The 26,904-nt window shown below is 39.4% G+C and overlaps 1 protein-coding gene across 1 annotated transcript in view; it reads right to left on the bottom strand.

The window, feature by feature from the left end:
• TRPM6 (transient receptor potential cation channel subfamily M member 6) overlaps positions 1–26,904 on the bottom strand; it is a 138,020-nt gene that overhangs the window by 63,963 nt on the left and 47,153 nt on the right. The window contains exons 6-16 of the mRNA XM_070431486.1: positions 25,339–25,463; positions 21,841–22,012; positions 18,029–18,197; positions 16,618–16,741; positions 14,603–14,675; positions 14,381–14,481; positions 8,930–9,064; positions 7,657–7,710; positions 5,451–5,588; positions 3,181–3,315; positions 239–516 (exon numbers count right to left, since the gene is read on the bottom strand). Coding sequence (XP_070287587.1) covers positions 239–516; positions 3,181–3,315; positions 5,451–5,588; positions 7,657–7,710; positions 8,930–9,064; positions 14,381–14,481; positions 14,603–14,675; positions 16,618–16,741; positions 18,029–18,197; positions 21,841–22,012; positions 25,339–25,463 — 1,504 coding nt within the window. The remainder of the gene's footprint in view (positions 1–238; positions 517–3,180; positions 3,316–5,450; positions 5,589–7,656; positions 7,711–8,929; positions 9,065–14,380; positions 14,482–14,602; positions 14,676–16,617; positions 16,742–18,028; positions 18,198–21,840; positions 22,013–25,338; positions 25,464–26,904) is intronic.

Here is a 26,904-nt window from a genome sequence, read left to right as displayed (position 1 = left end):
GTAGTAGACAGCTGCACTAGAATTAGAACCCAAGGCTCCTGACTTAAAGTTCCATCTCTCTTCCCCTTATTCCACAAAGCTGCTTAAAATACCTAAAAACCTTGTCTATAGGATAGTGCGTGAGATGCCAGGGCAACAGGTCCACTCATCTCACAAGTTCCAAGGTGAGGGAGATAAAAGTGTCTAACCGTTCTAAGAACTGTCGAGGTTTAGTATATAGTGAAGAGAGAACTCCTACTTTGAGTAATTTTTCATCTCTTCCGAGGCATCATCCACCATGTTGCTCTCCTTAGCCTCACGGGCCATGGCTCGGTAGAGTATATAAGCAATCACCGCCTTGACCATGGCCTCCACTCCGTGCTGCCAAAAGAACATGGCCATCTTCTGCCTTTTCATCAGCACAGCCCAAACCAGCAGGTCATTGTAAGGGTAAATAAAGCCAGTAGACTCAAGGTCATCGGATATAGTTTGTTCTTTTGACTTCTTCCTTGATTTATGAAGGACTATAGGCTTTTCCTGTTGGGAAATAAAATAGGAAAGGTTTCCAAATACTCACGTACATGATGTTCTACCTAATGAAACAAGTCAGGTATCCTAGAGATGGAAATAATAATAATAGAACTTTAGATCCCACACATAAGTGAAATCATATCGCATTCTAAAGAACAATATAAACAAACAACAGAAATAGGCTCACAGATACAGAAAACAGAAAGATGGTTGCCAGAGGGGAGGGAGAGCTGGGGGACTGGGTGAAAAGGGTGAAGGGATTAAGAGCTGCAAATTGGTAGGTACAAAACATTCACGGTGATGAAAAGTACAGCACAGGGAATATAGTCAATAATATTGTGATGTGTGGGGCCAGGTGGGTACTGGAATTATCAGGGAGGAACGCATTGTAAAGTGGTTGTCTGACCACTATGCTGTACACCTGAAACTAATACAAAGTAAAACTGAACGTAAATTGTAATTTAAATAATTAATTAATTGTCAAGAGCAGTTAAAAAAATAATAGAACTTTATAAACCAGAAACCAAAACTTTGGCCTCTAAAGTAATTTATTGCTTGTTGTATCTAATAGTTCCAGAGTCCCTAAGCTGAGATACGATAAGTTCATTTAGTACAACTTAAAACACTACACCTTTGGAACAGAGCCACTGAATATGTGACGACTTTTAATTTCCCAAGGAATTGGGTTGAAATAACAAACTGGATAAGTGGCAACTATTAAAAAAAAAACAAAAAAAAAAACTCTAGCCCTGACCGGTTTGGCTCAGTGGATAGAGCGTTGGCCTGCGGACTGAAGGGTCCCAGGTTCGATTCCAGTCAAGGGCATGTACCTTGGTTTTGGGCACATCCCCAGTAGGGGGTGTGCAGGAGGCAGCTAGTCAATGTTTCTCTCTCATCGATGTTTCTAACTCTCTCTCCCTCTCCCTTCCTCTCTGTAAAAAATCACTAAAATATATTTTTTTTAAAAACAACTCTAACCTCACCTGACAAATGATTCATATCCCCTTAGAAAAATGTCATTAGTGTTGCCAACATGCATCCAAATAGATTGGTTTTAAGTTTTCTTTATTCTGATTATATTCCTCTAGTGAGGGGAATGGGTAATGATGAAATACTGTTCTCCACCTGGTAAACCCATCATTTATAGCTCATCTCAAATGCTGCTCTCTAACCTGCCATGTTCATCTGTAACACTGTGTATGTGTCTCAATAGCAATGTCCATCATACTGCAGTATGGATATTACTTTGGGGCGGGGAGGACCATTTCTCAATTATCATTATATTTTCCCTAACCCACTTACAGTCCAAATGCAACCAAGCACCCAACATAGTGCCTGGAAACTAGTAAGATTCAATAATTCTTTTTTTTTTAAATATATTTTATTGATTTTTTACAGAGAGGAAGGGAGAGAGATAGACAGTCAGAAACATCGATGGGAGAGAAACACCAATCAGCCGCCTCCTGCACATCTCCCACTGCGGATGCCTCCTGCACACCTCCCACTGGGGATGTGCCCGCAACCCAGGTACATGCCCTTGACCAGAATCGAACCCGGGACCCCTCAGTCTGCAGGCCAACGCTCTATCGAGCCAAACCGGCTTCGGCAATAATTCTTTTTTATTAAATGGGGGGTGGGGTAATAGCAAAAATTATAACAAGCTTCCTCTATTTCTATAAATAAAAAAAGTTTATATTCGTTGATGATAATTAAGGGTAATTTTATTTTAAAAGATTTTCATTCTAGGAGCTGTGGACAGCAAATCTCTTTCAGCCAATATAGGAACCATTTATATGGAAACTCTTGAGCAACGCATTCATCCCCAGAGGCAAGTGGGACTGAGGTTGTATAGCAAGAGGGAGAATAACCAAAAAAGAGGGAGGGAAATAACAACGTTGTGTACATGCACGTGGGCGCACACATTATCATTTTCATACTGTAACATTAAGCTAAAATTAACTTTAAGAAAGCCTCAAAGGGGAAAAATTAAGATGCAAAAGAATAATCAAAGAGAAGGAAGTAGTCATATCCAATTAGCCGCAGGGAAAGGGTATGAGGATTTGGTGTTGGGTTAACAATTACATTTTTCATACCATCCCATGGACTGCCTTCCTGAGTCACCATCCGGACCAGGTGGCAGTAGGAACAAGGAAGACAGGCTGATGTGCCAACCCCGGGTATTCTTTAGTTCCTAGTGCTTTGTCCTAGGCCTTTGCTCATTGTTATAAGGCAGCTCCATTATGCTTTAATTTGCACCATCTGTTTATGGTACTTGTTAATGGGTCCTCTTTTTGTATCTCCCTTGCTCCAATTTTAAGCCCTTGAGTGCCGGGGAGCGCGATCGCGCTCCTCCTGTCTTTCGCCAAAAGTGCCGGGAGTGCTATCAGAGCTTCGAAATGGTGTCCAGGTCTAAGTCTGCTTTTATTAGTGATGATGATATTGCTAAATATGTCAATGTAGTAAAGGTTTCCTTAAGTTTTTGAATATGTAACTTCATTTACTTGCGATTCATAATTTTTTTTCCTAAACTGCTGTAAAATCAGCAAAAATGCCTTGGCAATTTTAGCACAGTTCCTAGGATATTGGTCGGCACTCAAAGGGTTAAAGGAAGAAATGGTCTCAGTAGGCAAGCACAATTTTCTTTTCAAACCTAAAAATAAGTAACAGTACCTTGAGTTTGTAAGGCTGGGCGGTTCTGATGAACTGGGAATGCAGCGTGCTTTCTGCAGATTCCTTTCTATTTCCTGAGGCACATCTCCCAGGAGCAGGGGGCTGGGAAAGGCTCTGAGCAAAGCTGGTCACTCTCTGGCATATAGTATTTTATTTTTAAAATTAAAAAAAAAGGGAAAAAAGAAGATTAGAATGGTGACAATTAACATTGTATTTCTAGACAGTAATGAAAACCAAATATAGTATTGTGTCCTACCAAATATCCCATGGTATTCTCTCGTCCGGGATTAATAAGTAATCATTAATCAGATTAATTACTCACTGACCCACAAAGAGCCTCCCATGATCTCCTTCTTATTAAGGGCGCTGTTATTTCCTAACACCTTAGGAAACGTGCTCTTTTGTTCCCTATTATGGATCTGCATTCCTTCTCAATGTGGAAATTCCATTAGAAATCAATGGATGTTCCATACCTGGAACAAGCTCAGAATAGGCAATAAAGATACACAGTTCTGATAAGGAAAGTCCCCACTCACAAACAGCTGCCAGGTTAAGGTTAAGTTAGGAAGTTGTGGAATCTCTCCACGTGTTATATAAGATCGCCACCAGAATTCCAGTGGCTCAGCACAACAACAAAACTCATTGCATGAACCTTTAATCAATGAGAAAGAAAAACGAAGAGAAGCATTGGTAAAGGAACAAATATAAAGTTTATGGTCCAAACCCTAGGCTTTGAACTATTTTATTTATTTTTAGTTTCTGTTTTATGGATATAAATTAGACATAAAAGTGATGGGGTGAAGACTTTTTAAAGATAATACTCAACTGATTACTATTGTGATAAAGAATTAATTAGTATCATCAGTGATAATCATGAGAATTATTATTAACAGTTACTCAATTATCCTCTATGAAAAAAAAACTAAAATATGGGGTTTTCAGTTATTGTTTTATTTAGTCCTTTGGATAAATTTACAAAAGGAGTATTGTTATTCCCCTTTTATAGATAAGGAAACTGGCACACAGAGAAGTTAAGTTTCTTGCTCAAGATTACACAGCTACTAATGAGCAAAACAAAGCTTCAATTCCAGATCTCTCTGACTCCAAATCATGTATTTGTAACTCCATGATCTAATTTATGAGGCAACACAATAAACTCAGTACTTCTTCCCTAGACAAGAATCAGAGAAATGGGTCATTTCTAGAAAGGGCACTAGGACAGGTGCCTAGCCTGCTCCCCGCTGGACTGCACCGAGGCCACCGTCAGTCCTGGTACCTGCCACTGGTAGCCACACAGCAAGCTGTAGTTTGTTTAAATGAAGGAGCTGACACCTCAAGTGTATCCCTATGCTCTTGAAATTTCAATAAAGAACATTTTCTCTGTGCACACTGGGTTTCTTTTGGTTTTGTTATTTCATTTCCTAAAGCCAAGTTGGGCTTTCATGTCACCTATTTCTTTATGAATAAAGGTCAAAAGAAACCTTGGGCAGCTTGATATTCTGGACTCTTCACGTGATCTTAGTCCCAACTTATCTTCCCAGTCTCATCCCTCACCACCTCCTGGCACTTCTCCAATGACAAAGGTCTCCTTTTCACTGCAAAAACAACCCCTGACGTCCACAGCCCTGTGCCTTTCACTGTCTCTGTTCTTCTCAAAAATGCCCTTTTCCTAACATTTCAATTAGCCTCTAATAAAAATTAGTCTCTTCAGTTTACTGCTCTGTAAAGGCAGTTTCAAGAAACAAGCAATGTTTTCTCTGTTAGCCAGTCTGATTTCACATTCCTAGACTTTAAAAACTATGATGAACAATATGTATTTTAAGTACATTGTGCATGCATCTTTCAATACAATCCCCACACTTGTCCCAAGTTTGTCACCTCCAGACTATGGACTACTATGAGTTTATAGATCCAATCCCATTAAGCTTTAGACTTCTGGATTTTCAAGAGACAGAAAGGAAGGAAAGAACTGGTCATCTCTCCCCCTAATCTTTCTCATCACATTACTTCTGTGTCAGGATAGCACATATTCTAATCTGTTCTGTATCATGGCTAGTTATCTATAAATCCTTTCCCTCTATGAGTTTCTAAACTCCTAGTCGTTATGTCCATCCCAGGCCAACATGCCAGCACAGTACCTCACATACAGCAAATACTCAAAAAATGTTGATGCACAGAATGCCCATTTTAGGAGCTATTCCCATCTGAACTTCCCAAGCCACTTTTATGAGCTATCCGCAATTTTACTAGGGTCTTTTCAATTGTGCTACCTTGTGTTTTCTGTAGAGATTGTAGAAGGCTCTGAAATTTTTTCTAGTGTAGCTGCTGCGATATGCTCCACCAATGAGGTACTCTATTACCAATCCAATGTCAATTAGTGTTATTCTGTAGCCTGAAAGAAGGGTATGCTGAAACAAAACATGTAATCAGTTAAAACTTTCAGTTCTCTTTCCCTACTTTTCCATGCCATTAGAGCATAACCAAATCAACTGCGAAGAGATAGAGCCATACTTTTCAATCATTTTTACAAACTCATCAATTAATAGGACCAGCTATTGATACAAACTCCTTGTTGAGATGGGAAAGGATACTGAGCTTTAATATGGTTTTAGTTTTGTAGACATTGAATGTCTGCTTATATCTGCTCCTTTTCTCTCTCATGCATGCACATACTTTAGAATGAAATACATTTTAGTATTAAAAATCGTTTTTAAGTGGAAATAACATAACGACTACAACAGAAGTAATATTACTGGAAGATATGTTGAATGTATGTGATCAAAAATTAACAATAGGTTAAGTCTTCAGCCTCTCTCTTTATGAAAATGGCTATAACACTTTGCATTGTGCTGACAACGTCATACGCAAAACAAGAATACGGAAGGAAGTAGAACACATAGAAGTAAGAAACATGGAATGGCAGAACCAAATGAGATGTCCAAATATAAGGCTGTGCCAAGACAAATGTTATGGTTGGTAGGAGAGCCTAGCAACAGATTTCTAAGTACCTGGATCTTAGTCTAAATGAAACTTATTTCAGCCCCTAAAAACCCACCTTCAAAAATGTTATTTCTGAAGTGTAATTCACAGGACACTTTTAAAGACACATAGAGCACTGAACAAGCTCTCTGTGGCTAACGTTCATGAGGCACTGAACAAGAAATAAGGTGATATATATGTACATATGTAAATATGTAAATGATTTAATTTCCCTTTTTCACATTCATAATTTATGTTTTTCAAGAAACGATAAAAATTATGCTCTTATTTGCTGCAAGGTTAGAGCCTATTTAACCTGTTGCACTCCTTTTTTTTTCAGTTTACTGTGACAGAATCCAAGTTTAAGGAAATAATCCAAGGAGAAGCATTTTGATCTATCACAAATCGATGCAAACTAAATTTACATCGGCACAGACACTTTTGTTTACTACTAATTTGACAGCTAAATGTCTTCTTCTGCATCCTTTCCCTCTGGCTCTCCCACCACGTCAATATAACCAGAAAGCCTATACTCGCTCCATCAAGGAATTAGACCTCAGAAAAATGTGGAAAGAACTTTTCAAGCTCGTCGTGGATGGATATTAATCATGGTGACAAATAAAAGGCACTCCCAGTGTTCTGCACATGGGAATAAAAGTTCCTAGTAATTAAAAGAGAAGGAATTAAGGCATAAACATCTGCTAAAGTTGAGAAGTTTTGGTAAGTAATGGGAGAGATTATTTTAAATCTGACTTCAGCCCTAACCAGTTTGGCTCAGTGGATAGAGCATCAGCCTGTGGACTCAAGGGTCCCAGGTTCGATTCAGGTCAAGGGCATGTACCTTGGTTGTGGGCACATCCCCAGTAGGGAGTATGCAGAAGGTAGCTGAATCGATGTTTCTAACTCTTTATCCCTCTCCCTACCTCTCTGTAAAAAATCAATAAAATATATATTTTTAAAAATCTGACTTCACTCAAAGGTCAATAAAAATACCATCAGCAAATTATGAGGAAGGGAACAGAGCAATGGGGTTCATCCTAGTCCTCTAGAACAATGCTTAGACTAAAAAAAAGAAGTGAGGGCCTCCAAGCCATCACTAAGGTATCATTAATAGTCAAAACAATAACAAAAACAACAGAAATCACATGTCCAGGAAGTGTATTTTTAACAGATATTATTATCATCATTGGCAATACTGCTGTACCACATTGAGCTCTAGTTCTGATTCGAAGTTTTATGTGTCTCTGATCGATATTTTATGATAATTATTATTATTAATTAATTAATACTTGGTGGATCAAATATTTTAAAACACAAAGTAAACTTATAAAAGTATGCTTTGGTGATGAAATTGTTCAGTCACTATTAAAGAGGGTAGGGGTAGGTAATTCACTAGAAAATCCAAATCTACATTTTACAGAGCAAAACCTGGTGAAACCTCCATCAAAACCTAAGGCAATGCATAAAGAAATGTGCACAAATTCGTAACTAGATTACCTGTTTTACATCTCGGACAAGATGATGCAAGAGCATATTAGTAGGTCCTTGTTTCTGTAATAAAGAACAAAAGAAAGAATTTTAATTGCCTTTTCATTATGGTGGGGGGAGGCGACTTTATTTCAGAATGCATAAATAATCCAGAATACTGAAAATTTTCTTTTAACATCTTTAGGAATGCAGCTTAAGCCACATTAATTCTAAGGAAGATGTTTCCCAAGAGAAGATGTAATTAGATTGAAATACTTTTCAAAGCAAGATGTATGTGTATAGGTAGGTAGTAAGGACTTAGCTTTATGTGACAAGAGACAGAAATTAATTTTAGCTAATTTGTAACTACTCTTTAACATATATAAACCACACAATTACTTTCCATCAACAAATATTTCTTGAACCCTTACTATGTTCAATCAAGCTTATGAGAGAGTCAATGAAAAATGTAATTACTTTCTTTGCAGAGTTTTTCCCGAATAGGAAAGAATGAGTACTGCCCTAGCCAGTTTGCTCGGTGGATAGAACATTGGCCTGCAGATTGAAGGGTCCCGGGTTCAATTCCGGTCAAGGGCACAAGCCCAGGTTACGGGCTCAATCTCCAGTAGGAGATGTGCAGGAGGCAACCCATCAATGATTTTCTCTCTCTCTCTCCCTCTCCCTTCCTCTCTGAAATCAATAAAAATATTTTAAAAAAAGAAAAGAATGGGTACTTACACAGAAAAATAACCAACTATATAAAGATGTGTGTGCTCAAGAGTTGAAAATAATTTGTTCTATAGGGACCAGTCAGAAAGACAGAACTTGAATAGGACTTTAAAGAAAGACTAAGATTCAAAGGACAAGGAAGGACATTTCAAGAAGGGTGCATGACTCAAGCAATTGGTGTTTTTACAATGAGTAAGCCAGTTTAGTTACAATAAGGGGGTGCATAAATAGTTGCAGGAACAGAATTTTAACAGTGGCCTTAAGATGCTTTCAGTAATACAATTAAACTAATTTATTCCTATTCACATCTGTGGCATTAATTATGATAGTAAGACCATAATTACTACAATATTTTCTTGAATTAGATTACACCTCTATTCTGTGTAGTTAATGATGGGAAATACAAAAATATCCCTAGGATCAAATGGAATCGGTAAGAATAGTTCTTTGGTTGAAAAGTCTATCTCTCTATAAGCTATATTTGTACATGAACATTCAAGAAGACTTGAACATTCAAGCTAAACCTTAAGGTAAATTTTAAAGGAGGAGATTGATGAAATGTTCCAATACTCACTGTATTATAGAGCTCTTCCAGTCTAGGGATGGTAAGAAAGCGATGGAGGTTCACTCCATACTCTATTAAGAGCTTCACAAAATCCACCCGATCCATCACTAAAGCATCTAACATTGCTTGTTCCAGTGAGCCAGGCTTCAGAGGGTAGGAATAAATAAAAGATATAAAGACAATTAAGAAAGTAGAAATAACTTAAAAGACCACGTGTATTTGAGCTCAAAACTATTCCAACATGGTAAATACAAAATACAATCTTCTTTCAGCACCGAATGAAGAAATACTGTAATGAAAAGTGAACCTGAAGCTGTAAAGGACATACTGAATAAATTTGCTCTTGGGTGGCAAAACTGACTATTATAAAGATCTCAATACTTACCTAATAAAAGCACAGGTTTAATGCAATTCTAATAAAAATCTACTTTGTGGCATTTTTTCTCTTTTTTGGTAACTAGGCACATTTCCATTTAAACTACACCTGGCTTTGGGGTATAAATGATACCCAAAAGTATAAATGGCAATTTAAACACATTCTACCTAAAACTCCATTAAAACTATAGTAAAGGAATTTTTTTTTTTAAAGAAATGAATCCCCTAATACAAGAAAGTTGAAAGTGCAACATTCTCAAAGTTGGAAAGCAGATGGTCAAGTGGTAATTGACTTAGCAGTCTCCAGAAAGCCAGAAAGTGAAAGTCCCCAGAAATTAAAACTGAAAAAAGTCAACAACCAAATAAGCCTATGCCACAGAATTCTGGCAGCACTGGGATGAAATAAACACACCGATGCTGAATTTCTCATGTTGGGGCCTTCCCACAAAACATCAACTAAGAGCAATCAGGCAATGAGGAAGAAGAAAACTTCTAAAGAACCATCATTAATATCCTCAGAAATAAAAGAAGATATTTATACTCAGGGTGCCATTAAAAAAAAAAAGACAAGGAACAATTTGCTCTTAGAAGTTAATGGCCTGCTACCAAAACAAACAAAAAAAAGCTACCTGCAAGGCATGAAAATTAAAGCTGAAGAAATCTACCAAAGAAAATGCACATTAGATAAAAGAAATAAGATAAGATTAGAAGAGCCATGGTCCAACATTTAATTAATAGGAATTCCAGAAAGAGAACGGAGAAAACAGGGGAGGAAATTCCCCAGAATAGAAACACCTGATTGCCAAATTGAAAGCACATGTTCAGCATAATAGACCTAAAGACTCAAAATAACACATATATTTGTGAATTCTCAGAACACTGGAAAAACCGGAAGACTTTTTTTAAACTTTCAGAGGAGGGAATAAAATGGTCACAACGGATCAGAAAACAGAAAGATTTTTACTTCTCAACAGCAATGCTGAGTATTAGAAGCTACACATTCAAAATTCCCTAGGAGAATTACTTCCAATCTAGAATTAAAATATATTAAAACATATAAGTTCTCAAAATCTTCTATACTCCCTTTCTCAGGAAGTTACTGAGTTTGGTGAATGATGCACACCACCAAAATAAAGGAGTAAATCAAGAAAGAGGAAGAGGCTAGATAGCCTAAGGCAGAGGCTAGATTAGCACCTCCCTAGAGATCCAGGAGCCAGGAAACCCAGAGGTCAGTGGGACCATCCAGTTTGCAGCTCCGTGGAACCATAAAGGATACACTCAGGGGGCAGACTCAGTGAGCACCAAAACCCCATTGAAGCAAGTCTTGCCCCAAAGGGGTGTCTCCAGCACAGAAGTTCTCCCACTGCAGACACAGCTGATTCTCATAGCCAATTGGTCTGGAGGTCAATTCCTCCCAGTGATACCTACAACAATCAAGGCTTAACTACAACAAGACTGTGCACAAAGACCACAAGGGGGTGCACCAAAAGTGTCCTCCTTGGGTAATTGGGGAGGCTGAACCACTGGGCCCTAGAGAACACTTAGCAAAGAAAACCACTTTATCAGCACAGGGAAGCATAAAAAATGCATAGACAAAGAAAAAGGACACAAATGACAGAAATGGAGGAAAGCAAACTACTGGATATAGAGTTCAAAACCACACTTTTAAGGTTTTTCAAGAATTTTCTAGAAACTGCCAATAAACTTAACGAGACCTACAAGAAATCTAATGAGACCCTCGATGTTGTGATAAAGGACCAACTAGAAATTAAGCATACACTGACTGAAATAAAGAATATTATACAGACTCCCAACAGCAGACTAGAGGATCGCAAGAATCAAGTCAAAGATTTGAAATATGAAGAAGCAAAAAACACCCAACCGGAAAAGCAAAATGAAAAAATAATCCAAAAATACGAAGATAGTGTAAGGAGCCTCTGGGACAGCTTCAAGGGTACCAACATCTGAATTATAGGGGTGCCAGAAGAAGAGAGAGAGCAAGATATTGAAAACCTATTTGAAGAAATAATGACAGAAAACTTCCCCCACCTGTGAAAGAAATAGACTTACAGGTCCAGGAAGCGCAGAGAACCCCAAACAAAAGGAATCCAAAGAGGACCACACCAAGACACATCATAATTAAAATGCCAAGAGCAAAAGACAAAGAGAGAATCTTAAAAGCAGCAAGAGAAAGAGACTCAATTACCTACAAGGGAATACCCATACGACTGTCAGCTGATTTCTCAACAGAAACTTTGCAGGCCAGAAGGGAGTGGCAAGAAATATTCAAAGTGATGAATGCCTAGAACCTACAACCAAGATTACTTTATCCAGCAAAGCTATCATTCAGAATTGAAGGTCAGATAAAGAGCTTCACAGATAAGGAAAAGCTAAAGGAGTTCATCACCACCAAACCAGAATTATATGAAATGCTGAAAGGTATCCTTTAAGAAGAGGAAGAAGAAGAAAAAGGTAAAGATACAAATTATGAATAACAAATACACATCTATCAGCAAGTGAATCTGAAAATCAAGTGAATGATCTGATGAACAAAATGAACTGGTGATTGTAATAGAATCAGGGGCATAGAAAGGGAGTGGACTGACTATTCTTGGGGGGGGGGGGTGTGGGGGGTGCGGGAAGAGATTGGACAATAATCGTGCACCTATGGATGAGGACAGTGGGTGGGGAGTGAGGGAGGAGGGTGGGGTGGGAACTGGGTGGAGGGGAGTTATGGGGGATAAAAAGAGGAACAAATGTAATAATCTGAACAATAGAGATTTAATTAATCAAAAAATAAATAAATAAAAAGAAAGAGGACGATAAGAAATACAGAAAATGGATGCTCTGACACAAGAGGGATTCCCAAGACAATAAAGGATGACAGTCCAGCACCAGGAACCGCAGGCAACGAGTCCATACTGCAGCAGTGAGGACCACAGGCAGAAGTGTTGAGCTGTCTCTAAAACTGATTAATCAGAAGACAGCAATATGACTTATTGTAGCAGGCAGTTAGACATGGGCAGAGCAAGGACAGTGGACCAAGTATGGAAGGTCACCAGAGAGGAAAGTCCCAGGTGCCTAGCAACAGACAGTTGTAGGGTGGGATCTCATCCCCCGGGTAACCTTTCCTCCCCTTTCAATTTCACTGGTTATATGGGGTTCGGACCCTCCTCTGAAGTTTCTTCTCCTTGCATGTCGCTAGTCAGGTGGTCCACCCACTTAGAAGAGGAACAAGGGAGCCAGAGCATAGCCTCATATGACCCCATACAAGCTCTTGCATGACCACTCCCTTAAGCATTAAGACCTCAGGACAGCTCTCAGGGCCGGGTGGCTCAGTTGGCTGGTGCATCATCCCATACACCAAGAGGTTTTGGGTTCAATAACCATTCACAGCACATACCTAGGTTGTGGTTTCAACCCCTGGTTGGGGCATATATGAGAGGCAACTGATCAATGTTTCTCTCTCACATCAATATTTCTCTCTCTCTCTCTCTCTCTCAAAAAATTAATAAGAACATATTGTGTGAGGATTAAAAAAAAAAAGACCTCAGAACAATGAAGTTCTGACCCGCATCAAATAATCTTAGGAACAAAGCCTCAGGTTTGTTGACCGCAGAGACAGAATTTTGGTCAAACTAGAGATAACATCTGGGCCTCAGTTGTATTTCAACTCCAGGCCCAAAAAGCAAGGCCAGGTGGAGTAATACCATGGCTGACATCAGGACCAGCTGTGATGACTAATGACTCCCTTCCCTGGTGCTGACCATTCAGTGGAAACCACAGCCCTGAAGGGACACACCTGGAAAGCTGATGAATATTCTATTGAGATCCTCCCCTGGGAACTCCCCTAAAATGACCACCCTTAAAAGTCCTTAGAACAGAAACCCAGCTCAGCTCTCTTTTGAGCATGCCTACGCCTTTTCCCACCCCCATATTTCCCCAGCACACTGAAATCTTTCCCCCTATCTTTCCCCCAGGCACACACTAGTATATCCTTGCTTTTCCCCTAAGTTCCAAGGGCCCTTCTTTTGCCACTGTAGTTTGTTTCCTGAGCCCATTTCTTCTACAACTCAATTCTACCTCTGTGACTTTCTAAATAAACTCTCTCTTAAAGTTTGAGTCCTGACTGAACTCTTTCTTAGCCAGAACTCAAGTACAAAGGCTGCTGAACCAAGGTCCAATCTGACTCAACCAGTCTAACACCTGGTGCTGTTTCACCAACATTATTATTTAGAAATATGGAGGTTTATAAGTAACAGATCAGTAAAAAATGTCAAAAGTACTTGGCTCTTGGGATTAGCAGGAAAAAGGACTACTGTGTTTTGTTTTGTTTTTTTAGCAGAGTTTTGGTACCATTTGATGTTTTAAACAATATGTATGATTAGTTTGATCCCAAAATAATCTGCCTGTCATATGGTAGCAACTGTAATTTTTTAAAAATGAAATGTTAATAGTAATAGTAATTATGATTACCACCACAGGTAATTTTTCTTTTGTTTACTATTCTGTTTTCATTAATTTCTACTATGAGCAATTATTACAATTTAATGCAAAAAATACGTATAATAAACTTAAAGTTTTAAATCCTATATAATAAAAGCATAATATGCAAATTGTCCCCTCAACCAGAGTTATTCCTGGAGTTCAACCAGGGGGCGGGCCAGCTTGGGGAAGGGAGGGAGGCCCTGGCACTGGCAGATGGCCAGGGGAAGGGAGGGAGTACCTGGCTGGCAGCCAGCAGCTGCTAGGGACCCTACTAGTGCACGAATTTCATGCACTGAGCCTCTAGTAACAATATAAAAATCTGCCCATTCAAAAAATAAAAAAATCCTTCTGATCTGTGTTTCCCCAAACTTTTTCAGCTTCAATTAGGATGTAGGAGCCAAGGAGGCGGGAACAATATTTTCAGGGAGGCAGAGTAGATGAGAGAAATGTTTTTGTGATGCCTGGGCACCTAACTATAGAGATGCTACCTCCGCACCCCTCTGAAGCCAATTAATCTCCCCTCCAATTTCCTCTTTCACCCCTACCTAACAAACCAACACAAAATATTTTTCCCAAATAACTTCATTCTCATTATACCTTCCAATGTTGTCCATGTATTAGGATATGTTTCTTGGCAATGTCCATTCTATTCCAAGCCATTGCCAGATTTAATTGTTCAGATGCTGATAAATTTGTGCCTGGAGTAACAGAAAGGAACAATCATATATTATATTTAAAATGTCAACATATGAAGCACACAGTGTCACTGAATATAAAAACAGAAAGTAAGAAACAGGTGTAACCCTATCAGACACTCACCTTTTAGCAGAGCTGTTAGGATTGCTAGGTCAAGATCTTGCAACTCCTCAGAATCAGCCTCAAATATGATAATCTATAATAGTTGAAAAACAGAAAGCCATACATTTTGAAAACTAGCAAAGAAATGCTTTCAAGAGTACCCAAAAAATTCATGCTCAAGCTAATGAATTGAATAAAACAATCTCCATTAATCACTCAGAGTTTAAATATTTACTTATAGAAGAGAAAATGTCTATATAGGGTAATGGAGAATTGTGGGCATGCATGGAGAAAAAACAACTAAAAAATCCATGTTTCCTAGAGGAAACTTATATAAAAGAACATTAATTTACTGTACACATGCTATAAAGAAAAGAAACTCAGTTCAGTTCCTTGTGTAAAGGAAATCATTCCTCATTTTAAAGGAATACCAAATGAGATCCTTTTGTTCACTTCGCCTTAGAAACTAAGACTGTTGCTTTTTAATGACAAGGGAATCCTAAAGGATTTGTCATAAAATAAGTGAGGCAATTACAATGCACCCAATGAGCAAGTACAGTGGACAGCACAGGCTGTCATCACAATATCAAAGTGTCCCGTGCTTCCCAGCATGCGACTAATGTTTTCAAGACAAATAAGGACATTATTTATTACTATACAAGGTCTCCTGATATTAATGAATGTATCTCAGTCTTTCCAAATGAAAATATATTTTATATAGTAGAGGGGGCTGTTCAACAAAAGAGCCTAGATTGGCAAGTTCTAGGCCTACATATGCCACTAACTAGTCAAACTTGGGTCAACATCTTATGACCACTGTATCTGAGGTTCCTCACCCACATAATGAGAGGAACCCTAACCTCCAAGGTCTCATGAAGACAGAAAAACTATGCTTCTACAATTCAGACACTGGTTCCCTCCACCTTACAGTCCCTCTGTGTGCATGAGTAACATCAAACTTCAATTACAAAGGAGCTGAGAGCCTAATTCCTGTAATGTGCAAACCCTTAGTTGCCTTCTCTAGTTCCCTCTTGGTATTACACCACCGCTCATTGGTAATTTTCCTTGATGACAGGAAGAGGCAAATAAGGGTGATCTCTTTAGCATATCCTTTTCTTAAAAAGTGTATAAAATTTCAACTCTGAGCTCAAGTTTCAACTCTACTACTTCATAACTTCATACTCTGAGTAAATCACTTAATTTCTGTAGGCTTCAGCTCCGTCTGAAACTGAAATAAGCAATCACTGCTACACTGAACTCACTTATGGGGCTATTTGGCGTGAAGTACACATCTGAAAGCACACTGCTAATTATAGTCATGGTTGTTACTATTGTTGTTATTAGAACAACTAAAACCCCAGGGCTTTTTTACATATGTTTAGCGATGCTTTGTCTAGCCAGAACTTGTTCAATTGGTTTTTATAAGGCCAGGTGCTTAAAGATGATAAAAATCTTGTATAATTAGAGCCGGCCTTCAAATTCTGGAAAGATCACAGTAAATCATAACATATCTGCATATTTACCGTAATTGTCAGCTTCATATTATCCAATCACTGAAAAAAATTTTCATCACAGTACCCTAAAACACTAAAGTATTTTCCTGAATCTATATTATATTCTCAGCTCATAGTGTTTAGACTCCGTTTTCTATCCCAAAGTATATGTTCACATTTCCCATTGCCAGTGGGTCCTTATGATCTCCCGCAGGATTTACTCAGGATGCCCAACGAAGTCCTCTAGCCCAACAGACTGGGGATCACTTAAGACAGGAAGCTGTTCCTTTAACCACTGACAAAATGTATGTGTAATTTCCTCTAAATTAATCACTTTTATGTCCTATTGCTATGCTAAGTGCTTTTTCCTAAATTCCTTGGAAATTTGCAACAGGGAGTGCAGGGTTAAGAAGCCAGGTTACTCAACTAAGGGTCAAGTTCTGTAGAGTTACATATAACTTTTAAAAATGATAAAAATAAATAGTACAATTGTTAACAATTAGCATTTTTAAGTCGATTGAGTCATCACTTCATCATACTCACAGAATCCCTGTGTACCATGCACTCCATTAGAATCTGAAAAAGGTGCCTGGTCTGTTTAAGACTGAAGTTGAAAGTGTTCTGAATCATGCAGATGATCTCCTCCTTCACCTGAGGACGGAGTGTCCTGGGAGAGAGATAAGTGGCTGGGACTTGACACAATGCAGAGAAGGGAACAGTCACCAACATTAGTACAAGAAAACCAAGTGTCTGCCTGACCTGACTGAGAGGCTTCTATGGACAGTTCTGCCCAGGAAGAAAACGAGCAGGAAGCAAAGAGAGGCAGCGGCACCAGAAATCTGAATTTGAAAATGAGAATAGACTGCTCGGCCATGATCCTGGAAAGACTAAACTTGGGCAAGGTTCTCAAGCTGGTAGATTCCAGGAGGCCATCAATCTTCAGAAGTTATGGACATAGTATTCTCAAAAGGATCTGAAACCCCAAAAAGTTCAAGAACCGCTCATAGAGGGTGACTTTAGGAAAGGGAAAGGTGTGAAAGAATAAGGAAGAGGGTGGAGGGTGAAAGCAGAGAGCCGAGGGCTGAAAAGGAGATCAATTGTAAGGAAATAATCGTCCGAAAGCAGTTATAGCATAAGCATGAGTGTTTATTAAGTAAATTAGCAGGATCTATATTTTAGTTCATTAGCACTTTATTTACTAAATGGCATGCTTTTGAAATGGGAAAAACCACAGTGGATATAGGGATGGCTGGAGAAAAATCACCTTCTTATTTAAAAGGGGGGAAAGAACCTATGAACGAGGAGGTTACGGTTCAATTTCCAGTCAGGGGCACATGCTTGAGTTGTGGCTCAATCCCCAGTGCGGGGCATACAGGAAGCAGCCGATCAATGATTCTCTCTCATCACTGATGTTCCTATCTCTCTCACCTTTCCCTTCCTCTATGAAATCAATAAAAATGTATTTTAAAAATAATAATATAAATAAATAAATAGATAGATAGATAAATAAATAAATAAATGGGGGGAAAGAATTAAAAACTCAAATAAGCACAAAATACATTATATAAATGTCAGAACGTTAATTTCTCCAATTCCTGCTATTTTCTTTGAAGGTGATCTTGTCACAATGGTTTCCTCACTCACTGCAGAATTTTTAGCCTTAATGGCCATTTGCAGAAGCATCTCCTCCCTCACTCTCCCTGCAAATGCTTTTCCCAGGAGCTCAGACAAGCCTCACGCATACCTTAGAGGCAGGTCATTCTTCAGCTCAGGGAAACAGCAACTTGTGTCACTGGAGGGCATTTTAATTGATAAATACAAAAATCATTGAAAAATGAATTCCAGTCTCCACCTCTGCCCTCCAAGGATATCCAGCCCACATGAGAGCAGAGCTTAAAGAACTAAAATGAAGGGACAGTCACGGCAGTTTCTGAGGTGAGAGCCAACCACTTACCCTTCATCTGCTAAGTGTTTGTGGGTGAAGGCCAGGAGGTCGGCCGCCCTGCCAGTGCCTTCACACACCACCACTGGGTGTTTGTCTTTCACGGTCTCCCACACCGAGAGGATGACATTGGGACCTCCTTCCACCACCAGCCCCACCATGGGCACGCCTTGTCTTGAGCCTATTTCAGATGACAAACAATACAAAACTGTTACACAGCAACCCTATCTCGGCCGACCAGCCATTCTGATTTCCACACAATTGGAAATGTCACCACAGACATCTGTTACCTGTTCTACCCCCTCTCTCTTTTTGACTCAGGCTTGCGAAGTCCAAGATAAGCAGAAGCTTGGACATTAAATAAACGTAGTGTCTTCAAGCTTTCTCTGGTTTTAAAAAAAATAGCTAAAGGCTTTCAGTAATTTTTTTTAAATAAGTAGTCTTCAAGAAACTTTTAACTTTTCATAGTGGAAAATTTCAAACCTATCTGAAAGAAAGCAGAATAATATAATGGATCCCAATATACGCATCATTCATCTTCAAAAATGATCAACATTTTGCCAATTCAATCAACTTTTAATGGTGGTTATTTCTATGAACAAGATGGAAAGGATAACACTCAAAGACTATTACATTTCAATTTATTACATTTTTCACTGTTTGAATGTCTTATCATGACTATATACTAGTATTACTTTATTATATTCTTTTTTGAAAATATTAAGTCGGGGAGAAACCAAGATGGCGGCATAGGTAAACACGGGAGTTTGCTGCCTCGAACAACCACTTCAAAAATACAACTAAAAGACGGAACGGACATCATCCAGAACCACAGGAAAGCTGGCTGAGTGGAAGTTCTATAACTAGGAGGAAAGAGAAAAGCATACTGAGGCTTAGAGGAGGCGCAGTGCTGAAGTAAAATACTAAGGTTCGGAGTGCATGCGGAGCGGGCTGGAGGCTGAGGGCACGGTTGTCGTTTTCAATCGGGAGGGAGTCTCAGGCTCTGAGCTCCAGTTCCGGGCGAGTCTCTAAGGACCCACACTCATACGGGAGAAGCGGGACTGTCTGGCATCGCTCAGAACCCTAGGGCAGCTTTCTCTCCGTGGGGCTTGCAGCAATTACTGGGACACTGAGAAGCAGAGCCTCTGAGGGCAAGACTGAGAGGAGCCATAATTGCTAACCCTGTCCTGTTGATCCCGTGGGACCCGCCCCACCCAAGCCCTGCAAGGAGGCTTTTGCTGGACAGCCCCAGGCAAAGGCTAGATTAGCACCTCTCTAGAGATCCAGGAGCCAGGAAGCCCAGAGGTCAGAGTGGGACCATCCAGCTTGCAGCTCCGTGGAAGCATAAAAGACACACTCAGGGGGCAGACTCAGTGAGCACCAAAGCCCCATCAAAGCAAGTCTAGCCCCAGAGGGGTGTCTCCAGCCAGAAGCTCTCCCACTGCAGACACAGCTCATTCTCACAGCCAACTGGCCTGGAGGTCAATTCCTCACAGTGATAACTACAACAATCAAGGCTTAACTACAACAAGACTGTGCACAAAGCCCACAAGGGGGTGCACCAAGAGTGTCTACCTCAGGTAATTGGGACACTTAGTACAGAAAGGCACTTTATAGACACAGCGAAGCATAAAAAATGCCGAGACAAAGAAACAGGACACAAACGACAGAATTGGAGGAAAGCAAACTGTTGGAGATAGAGTTCAAAACCACACTTTTAAGGTCTTTAAAGAACTGTTTAGAAGCCGCCGATAAATTGAGTAAGGCCCTCGAAAAGACTGGTGAGACCGCCAATAAATGTAGTGAGATCCTCAAGAAATCTAATGAGACCCTTGAGGTTGTGATAAAGGACCAACTAGAAATTAAGCATACACTGACTGAAATAAAGAATATTATACAGACTCCCAACAGCAGACCAGGGGTCGCAAGAATCAAGTCAAAGATTTGAAATATGAAGAAGCAAAAAACACCCAACCAGAAAAGCAAAATGAAAAAATAATCCAAAAATACGAAGATAGTGTAAGGAGCCTCTGGGACAGCTTCAAACGTACCAACATCAGAATTATAGGGGTGCCAGAAGAAGAGAGAGAGCAAGATATTGAAAACCTATTTGAAGAAATAATGACAGAAAACTTCCCCCACCTGTGAAAGAAATAGACTTCCAAGTCCAGGAAGCGCAGAGAACCCCAAACAAAAGGAATCCAAAGAGGACCACACCAAGACACATCATAATTAAAATGCCAAGAGCAAAAGACAAAGAGAGAATCTTAAAAGCAGCAAGAGAAAGAGACTCAGTTACCTACAAGGGAGTACCCATACGACTGTCAGCTGATTTCTCAACAGAAACTTTGCAGGCCAGAAGGGAATGGCAAGAAATATTCAAAGTGATGAATACCAAGAACCTACAACCAAGATTACTTTATCCAGCAAAGCTATCATTCAGAATTGAAGGTCAGATAAAGAGCTTCACAGATAAGAAAAGCTAAAGGAGTTCATCACCACCAAACCAGTATTATATGAAATGCTGAAAGGTATCCTTTGAGAAGAGGAAGAAGAAGAAAAAGGTAAAGATACAAATTATGAATAACAAATACACATCTATCAGCAAGTGAATCTGAAAATCAAGTGAATGATCTGATGAACAAAATGAACTGGTGATTGTAATAGAATCAGGGGCATAGAAAGGGAGTGGACTGACTATTCTTGGGGGGGGGTGTGGGGGGTGCGGGAAGAGATTGGACAAAAATCGTGCACCTATGGATGAGGACAGTGAGTGGGGAGTGAGGGCAGAGGGTGGGGTTGGAACTGGGTGGAGGGGAGTTATGGTGGGAAAAAAGAGTAACTAATGTAATAATCTGAACAATAAAGATTTAATAAAAAAAAGAAAATATTAAGTCAACAAAAGTTATAAAATAAAGTGCATAGTATTATCCTATTTATATTTTTAGAACCATATACACGGGTATATACAGGGTATCCCCCAAAATGTAACACACTTTTACATTTTGAAAATGAAATGTATTTTAATAAACACCGCCTTTATAATTATTCAAAATGTGTATACATTTTTGGGGACACCCACATACAGTATTTCACCTCAAATTAAAAACTCCTGTAACAGCCATCCCAGGAAAGGGCCCCCTCATCATCGAGGGTTGGATTATGAAGAGATGCCACCTTCTGCTGCCTTGAACAAAAAGTCTCCATTTCTCCAGGCAGCACCCGGCCCCCCTCCTCCCTGTAAGGATTCCCACCTCTCCACTCAAGGATACTCACCGAATGTGGCCCTCACTCACCTCTCCCTCCTGTAGATACTACCAAAATGGCCATCTCAAAGCATCACTGTGAACAGGACACAGCATGGATACCTTCTATGGTTCCTATTTCTAAAAGCTCTGTCTGACTTCAACCTCTTCCCTGTCTGAGGCAACCCTACCCACATATGAAATGCCATTTCCCCTGAGTATCAAAGTTCATACCCCTGGTCTTCTCAGGCCAGTCTCCTTCCTGCTCTTCAGCCAATCCCATTCCCTCCTTTCTTCCTCCATGCATCCAACCCTAAGGACTCCTGGACGCTCTGCTAAAGTCCCGACTCTTCCACAAAACCTCCCCTGTCTATACTGTCCCCATAAAATACTATATATTTTTTCCTTTCTCCCAACTGTCACTCACAGCTCTGTACCACCGCACATCTGTTTTCTTCTGGTTGTGGGCTCACACACATTAAGGCAGGGGCTGCCTTGGACCTCTCCACTCTATACAGATGACAATGGAGCAGCCAGCTCCACAGCAGGACCTGTTGGCCGACCCCCTGTGGTACTCACCGCTGTGTATTTTCTGCAGAGAGAGGTACTTTTCCAGGTTCCTCCTGAGCTTCATCTCATTCCCATACTTGCCCACAGTCCCGTCATCGGACAGGATGAAGTAGGAATGCATGCTGTTGAGTGTGGTGAGCTTGCTGAGGGGGTTTCCCAGGGTCTGGTACAGGCACACCACCTGCAAGGACAAGGGAGGGTCAGAGCTCAAGGTCCTTCCCTCAGTTCAGCTGCTCCAAAGGCCTGTCTCTATGCACTATAGAGGTTCTTGTTGAGGTTAAAAAAGCACAACTTGCTACCAAGAACAGTGCTTTTCAAGCTATCTGTGGGGAAGGATCAATATGTGTGTTTTTTAATATTCCAATTTTTTATTGACTGATATGTTCTACTAAGTGTGACTAGTATGCAGTTCTGCTCATGAGACTCAATACAAGTTCAATAACACGGGCACACCCCTCGCTCAGCAAGATAAGCCCACTGACCATGCGCTTGAATGTCACAGCACTGCCACGTTGCTAAAAATGGTTTTGAGTATTTCTTTTCAATTTCAGTACTTACCTTGCTTCAGAAGATTGTAAAAAGGTTCAAGAAGCATAACCAATGGACATAAGACACTGGGGGGGAGGGGAGGCCGGGTGAATGTGGGGGGGGGGCGGGGAAGGGGAGACATATGTAATACTCTTTGTAATACTTTACGAAATAAAAAATTTAAAAAAAAAAAAGAATCTGCATCTTTACACAGATTACATCTTTGTCCAGAAAATATGCCTTTAGAAGATCTATTCCAGAATAATATTTTGACAGTGATTTTTTTCTAGTATCCCAAATGAGATGAGTAGCAGACAACCAAATGGCAATTCATTCTATATAAAACATCGAGATCTTTAACATTTAATGACTCTTCCTCACGCTGTTCCCATTCTTAATTGTTTTTCCGAGATGAGAGGAAAGGATTTGGAATTGGAGAGCCCAAATTTAAGTCCAGACTCTTCTAACTAATTCTAGGTAATCCCTATCTCCTTTCTGAGACTGATTTTCTTCATGTATAAATGAAGATGGCAAGAATTTCTACATCAAAGGGTTTCTGTGAGACTTAAAAGAAATAATGACTATAAAAAGCACTATAAGCTTTACGAACATTATTCCTAAAAAGTTACCTTTATAATTTCAAAAGGTAACACTGAGGCCAGAAACAAAGAGCAAATGATTGACAGATTTAATATATTTTTTTTATTTATGGAATGATCATAAATGATATTTTAAAAAACTGGAGGAAATGCAGCATACATGACAAAAAATGTAAACAGACTGAATTACAACATAAAAGGTCTTTCAAAAACAATAGCCATGCTTGAAAATGCTCAGAAACAACATTAGTGATCAAAAGACATGTAAATAAGAACAATTAGGTATTATTTTATACCAATCAAGATGGCAAAGTTTTTTAAAGGCCAGAATACCCAGAGAATTGGACACCCTCACACCCTGTTGGTAGGAATGTCAATTGTTACTATCTTTCTGGAAGCCAATGAGTAACATTTTTAAAGGTAGATGCCAACTAGCCAAAACATTCTACTTTGAGAACTACTTTGAAGGAAATAAAGCCAGCTAGCTTCAAAGATTTATATATCTTATGCATAGCCCATGGACACAGACAAGAGTGTCCTGGGGTGGGGCAGGGACTAGGTGGAGGGGAGTAAATGGGGGGTGGGGATGGGGGACATCTGTAATACTGTCAACAATTTTTTAAAAAAAGAAGGATTCTGTAAAAGTTGGTTTCAACAGAAGCTACTCATCTGTAAATATAATAAAGTACTACTAAAAATTGCAAGAAAAGATTTATATATCTTATTATAACATTAATATCATTTTTGCAATAGTGAAAAACAGGAAATCATCTAAATGAATAATAGTAAAGGAATAGTTAAATAAATTTATAGTACTTTAATACAGTGGAATATTACAGGAAATCATCTAAATGAATAATAGTAAAGGAATAGTTAAATAAATTTATAGTACTTTAATACAGTGGAATATTATGAGGCATGAAAAATCAAAATGGACTCCTAGCCCTCCAGAATTTGGTCTGTTTAGTACTATTTCCCACTAAAAGCAACCATTCATTTCTCCAGAAGCAAAAAATATATACAATGAGCCTGGAACATTTTTTATACCAAAATGCCAGGAAGCTATGAAAAATGACTAAAATTGTTTATATTAAAAGGACTCCAGAGACTCATGCTCTCATCCCCTTTGGGGAGGATGGGGGTGTAATGGGGGGGATGAGGACACATTTGTAATACCTTAACTAATAAAGAATTTAAAAAAAAAAAAGGACTCCAGAGACAACTCAAAAAAGCTCTACTGGGCAAAAGTAGCATTTATTCTACTTTCTTAGTACATTCTTTTTCCAATAAGATCCCTCTGGTTCTTATTTATATGGTAAAAAAAAAAAAACAGGAAATCATCTAAATGAATAATAGTAAAGGAATAGTTAAATAAGTTATTCCATATATCTATGGAATAATACACACCAAGACATTAACAGGAGTTTTCTTTCTTCTTCAGACCTTTTGTAATATCTGAGATTCTTACCAAAAATATCCACTAGTTATAAAACTAATTAGACAAGTCTATTCCCTTTAGAAAAGCAAACTAATGGAACCAAAGAATCAATACACAGGAATGAATGACACGGAGAATAGTGATGAGAGAAGAGAAGGGCCAAATCATGATGTCCCTTATTTCCCTACATGCACACCACAGCAAGAAGTTTGGCTTTTGCCCTAGCTGGTTTGGCTCAGTGGATAGAGCGTCGGCCTGCGGACTGAAGGGTCCCAGGTTCGATTCTGGTCAAGGGCATGTACCTTGGTTGCAGGCACATCCCCAGTAGGGGGTGTGCAGGAGGCAGCTGATCGATGCTTCTCTCTCATCAATGTTTCTAACTCTATCCCTCTCCCTTCCTTTCTGTAAAAAAATCAATCAAATATATATTTTTTTAAAAAAAAAAAGAAGGTTGGCTATTACTCTGCATGAGACCGGATCCACTGAAGGATTTTTCAGAGTAGCATGATCTAGTTTATATTTTAGAAGAATCATCCTGGCTACTGTGTTTAGAATAGACTGTAATAAGAGACAAGAATGAAAGTAGGGAAGGCTTTTATATTCATCCAGGTGACAGAAAATGGCAGCTTTGGACCTGCTCAGTAACAGAAGAGGTCAGATTCTGGATATATTTTTAAACTAAAGCTGAGATAATTTACTGAACGATCGGGTTTGAGGCATGAAACAGAGATCATTCCAGGATGAGTCCAAGGTTTTTTCCTTGACCAACTGCAGGGATGGGCTTGTCATTTTCAAAGATAGGGTAAGGGAGGCAGTAGGAAGTCAGGAGTTGGTTTTGAATATATTACATTCCAGATGTCCATTGGATACACAGGTATAGAGCTAAGCTGGCAATCGGAAACATGTCCATTTCCTTTCGTTGTGAAAGGATCGTCTACTTACATCTTTTCCAATAAGATCCCTCTGGTTCTCAATGACACCCCATGGAGGGATTCCAACTGTCCAGATTTTTCTCAAGCACTGGGAGAAATGTGCTTTCAAGGCTTCCCCAACATGTTTGGACACTCCTATGAACAAGCAGTTTAGAAGTTAAGCTTTAATTCAGAAATCAGGAAAAAAACACCATGAGTCCCAGAAAAAGACAAATTGTACAAAAGGCCATTTTAGGAAAAGTTGTTGACACAGTGGAATTAGTTTCTGTATCTTGGCTTCCTCTACTCCCTCTTGACACCTCTTATTCCTCCCACTGAACTCTTTACCTGAACAATGCTCCTCGCACTATGAGCAGTTTCTGCTCACCACCTCAGTTACGTTATGACCCCACACTTGTCTGACCAGAATGTCCTGCAAGCCCAGCCCTGAAATCATAAATTCTCTAAGGATTTTTTCTTCTCTAACCTTCTGCAATGTCCCTGTAAAACATTCTTCAGATTGGTCCCAGGCTTCATTGAGGCAAGTTATCTTAATAGTTTTATATACACAAAGATTCCAGAGCTAATCTATAATAATAAAAGCATAATATGCTAATTAGACAAGACGTCCTTCCGGATGACCTTCTGGACTAAGCCGGGGCTGCGAGGGAATCCCGGGTCCCAGGTGCCAGAAGAAAGCTGGTGCCAGCAGCCGGGCAAAGGAAGGCCTACTCTTGCATGAATTTCGTGCATTGGGCCTCTAGTACATTAATGTTTGCCCTTCTGGGATTAACAGTAGCAATAATCATAACAGCCAACTCTTACTATGCACCAGGTGTTCTTTTAAGTGTTTTACATGTATTTACACTTCAAGGAGAAACTTTCTTAGTACATTAGTCAATTTTATAGATAAAAATTAAGGCACAAAGAAGTTAAGTAACTAGCTCAAGGTTATAAAGCTTGTAATTGCAGAGCTTGGATTCCAAACCAGGAAATCTGATTTTTCTTAAGAGACTTCACTTTTTAGACCAGTTTTAGGTTCAAAGTAAAACTGAACGTACAGCCGAAACCGGTTTGGCTCAGTGGATAGAGCGTCGGCCTGCAGGCTGAAAGGTCCCAGGTTCGATTCCAGTCAAGGGCATGTACCTTGGTTGCAGGCACATCCCCAGTAGGAGATGTGCAGGAGGCAGCTGGTCGATGTTTCTCTCTCATCGATGTTTCTAGCTCTCTATCTCTCTCTCCCTTCCTCTCTGTAAAAAATCAATAAAATATATTTTTTTAAAAAAAACTGAACGTACAGGGAATTTCTATAAACTCCCTACTCCCACACACCTTCAGCCTCTCCTACTATCAACAACCCCCACCAGAGTGATACATTTATTACAATTAATGAACCTACATTGACACATCATAATTACCCAAAATCCATAGTTGACATAAGAGTTCAGTTTTGGTGTTGCACACTCTATTGGAGGGGTGGGGAACCTTTTTACTGCCAAGAGCCATTTGGATATTTATAACATCATTCAAGAGCCATACCAAATTATCAATTTAAAAATTAGACTGCTAGCCCTAGCTGGTTTGGCTCAGTGGATAA

Source organism: Myotis yumanensis, unplaced genomic scaffold, assembly GCF_028538775.1.
Source record: "Myotis yumanensis isolate MYYU_CA2020_CCGP unplaced genomic scaffold, mMyoYum1.0.hap1 SCAF_12, whole genome shotgun sequence".
Classification (NCBI taxonomy): domain Eukaryota; kingdom Metazoa; phylum Chordata; class Mammalia; order Chiroptera; family Vespertilionidae; genus Myotis; species Myotis yumanensis.
The sequence above is the reverse complement of the archived record's forward strand: the minus strand, read 5'-3'. Positions and strand labels throughout refer to the sequence as shown.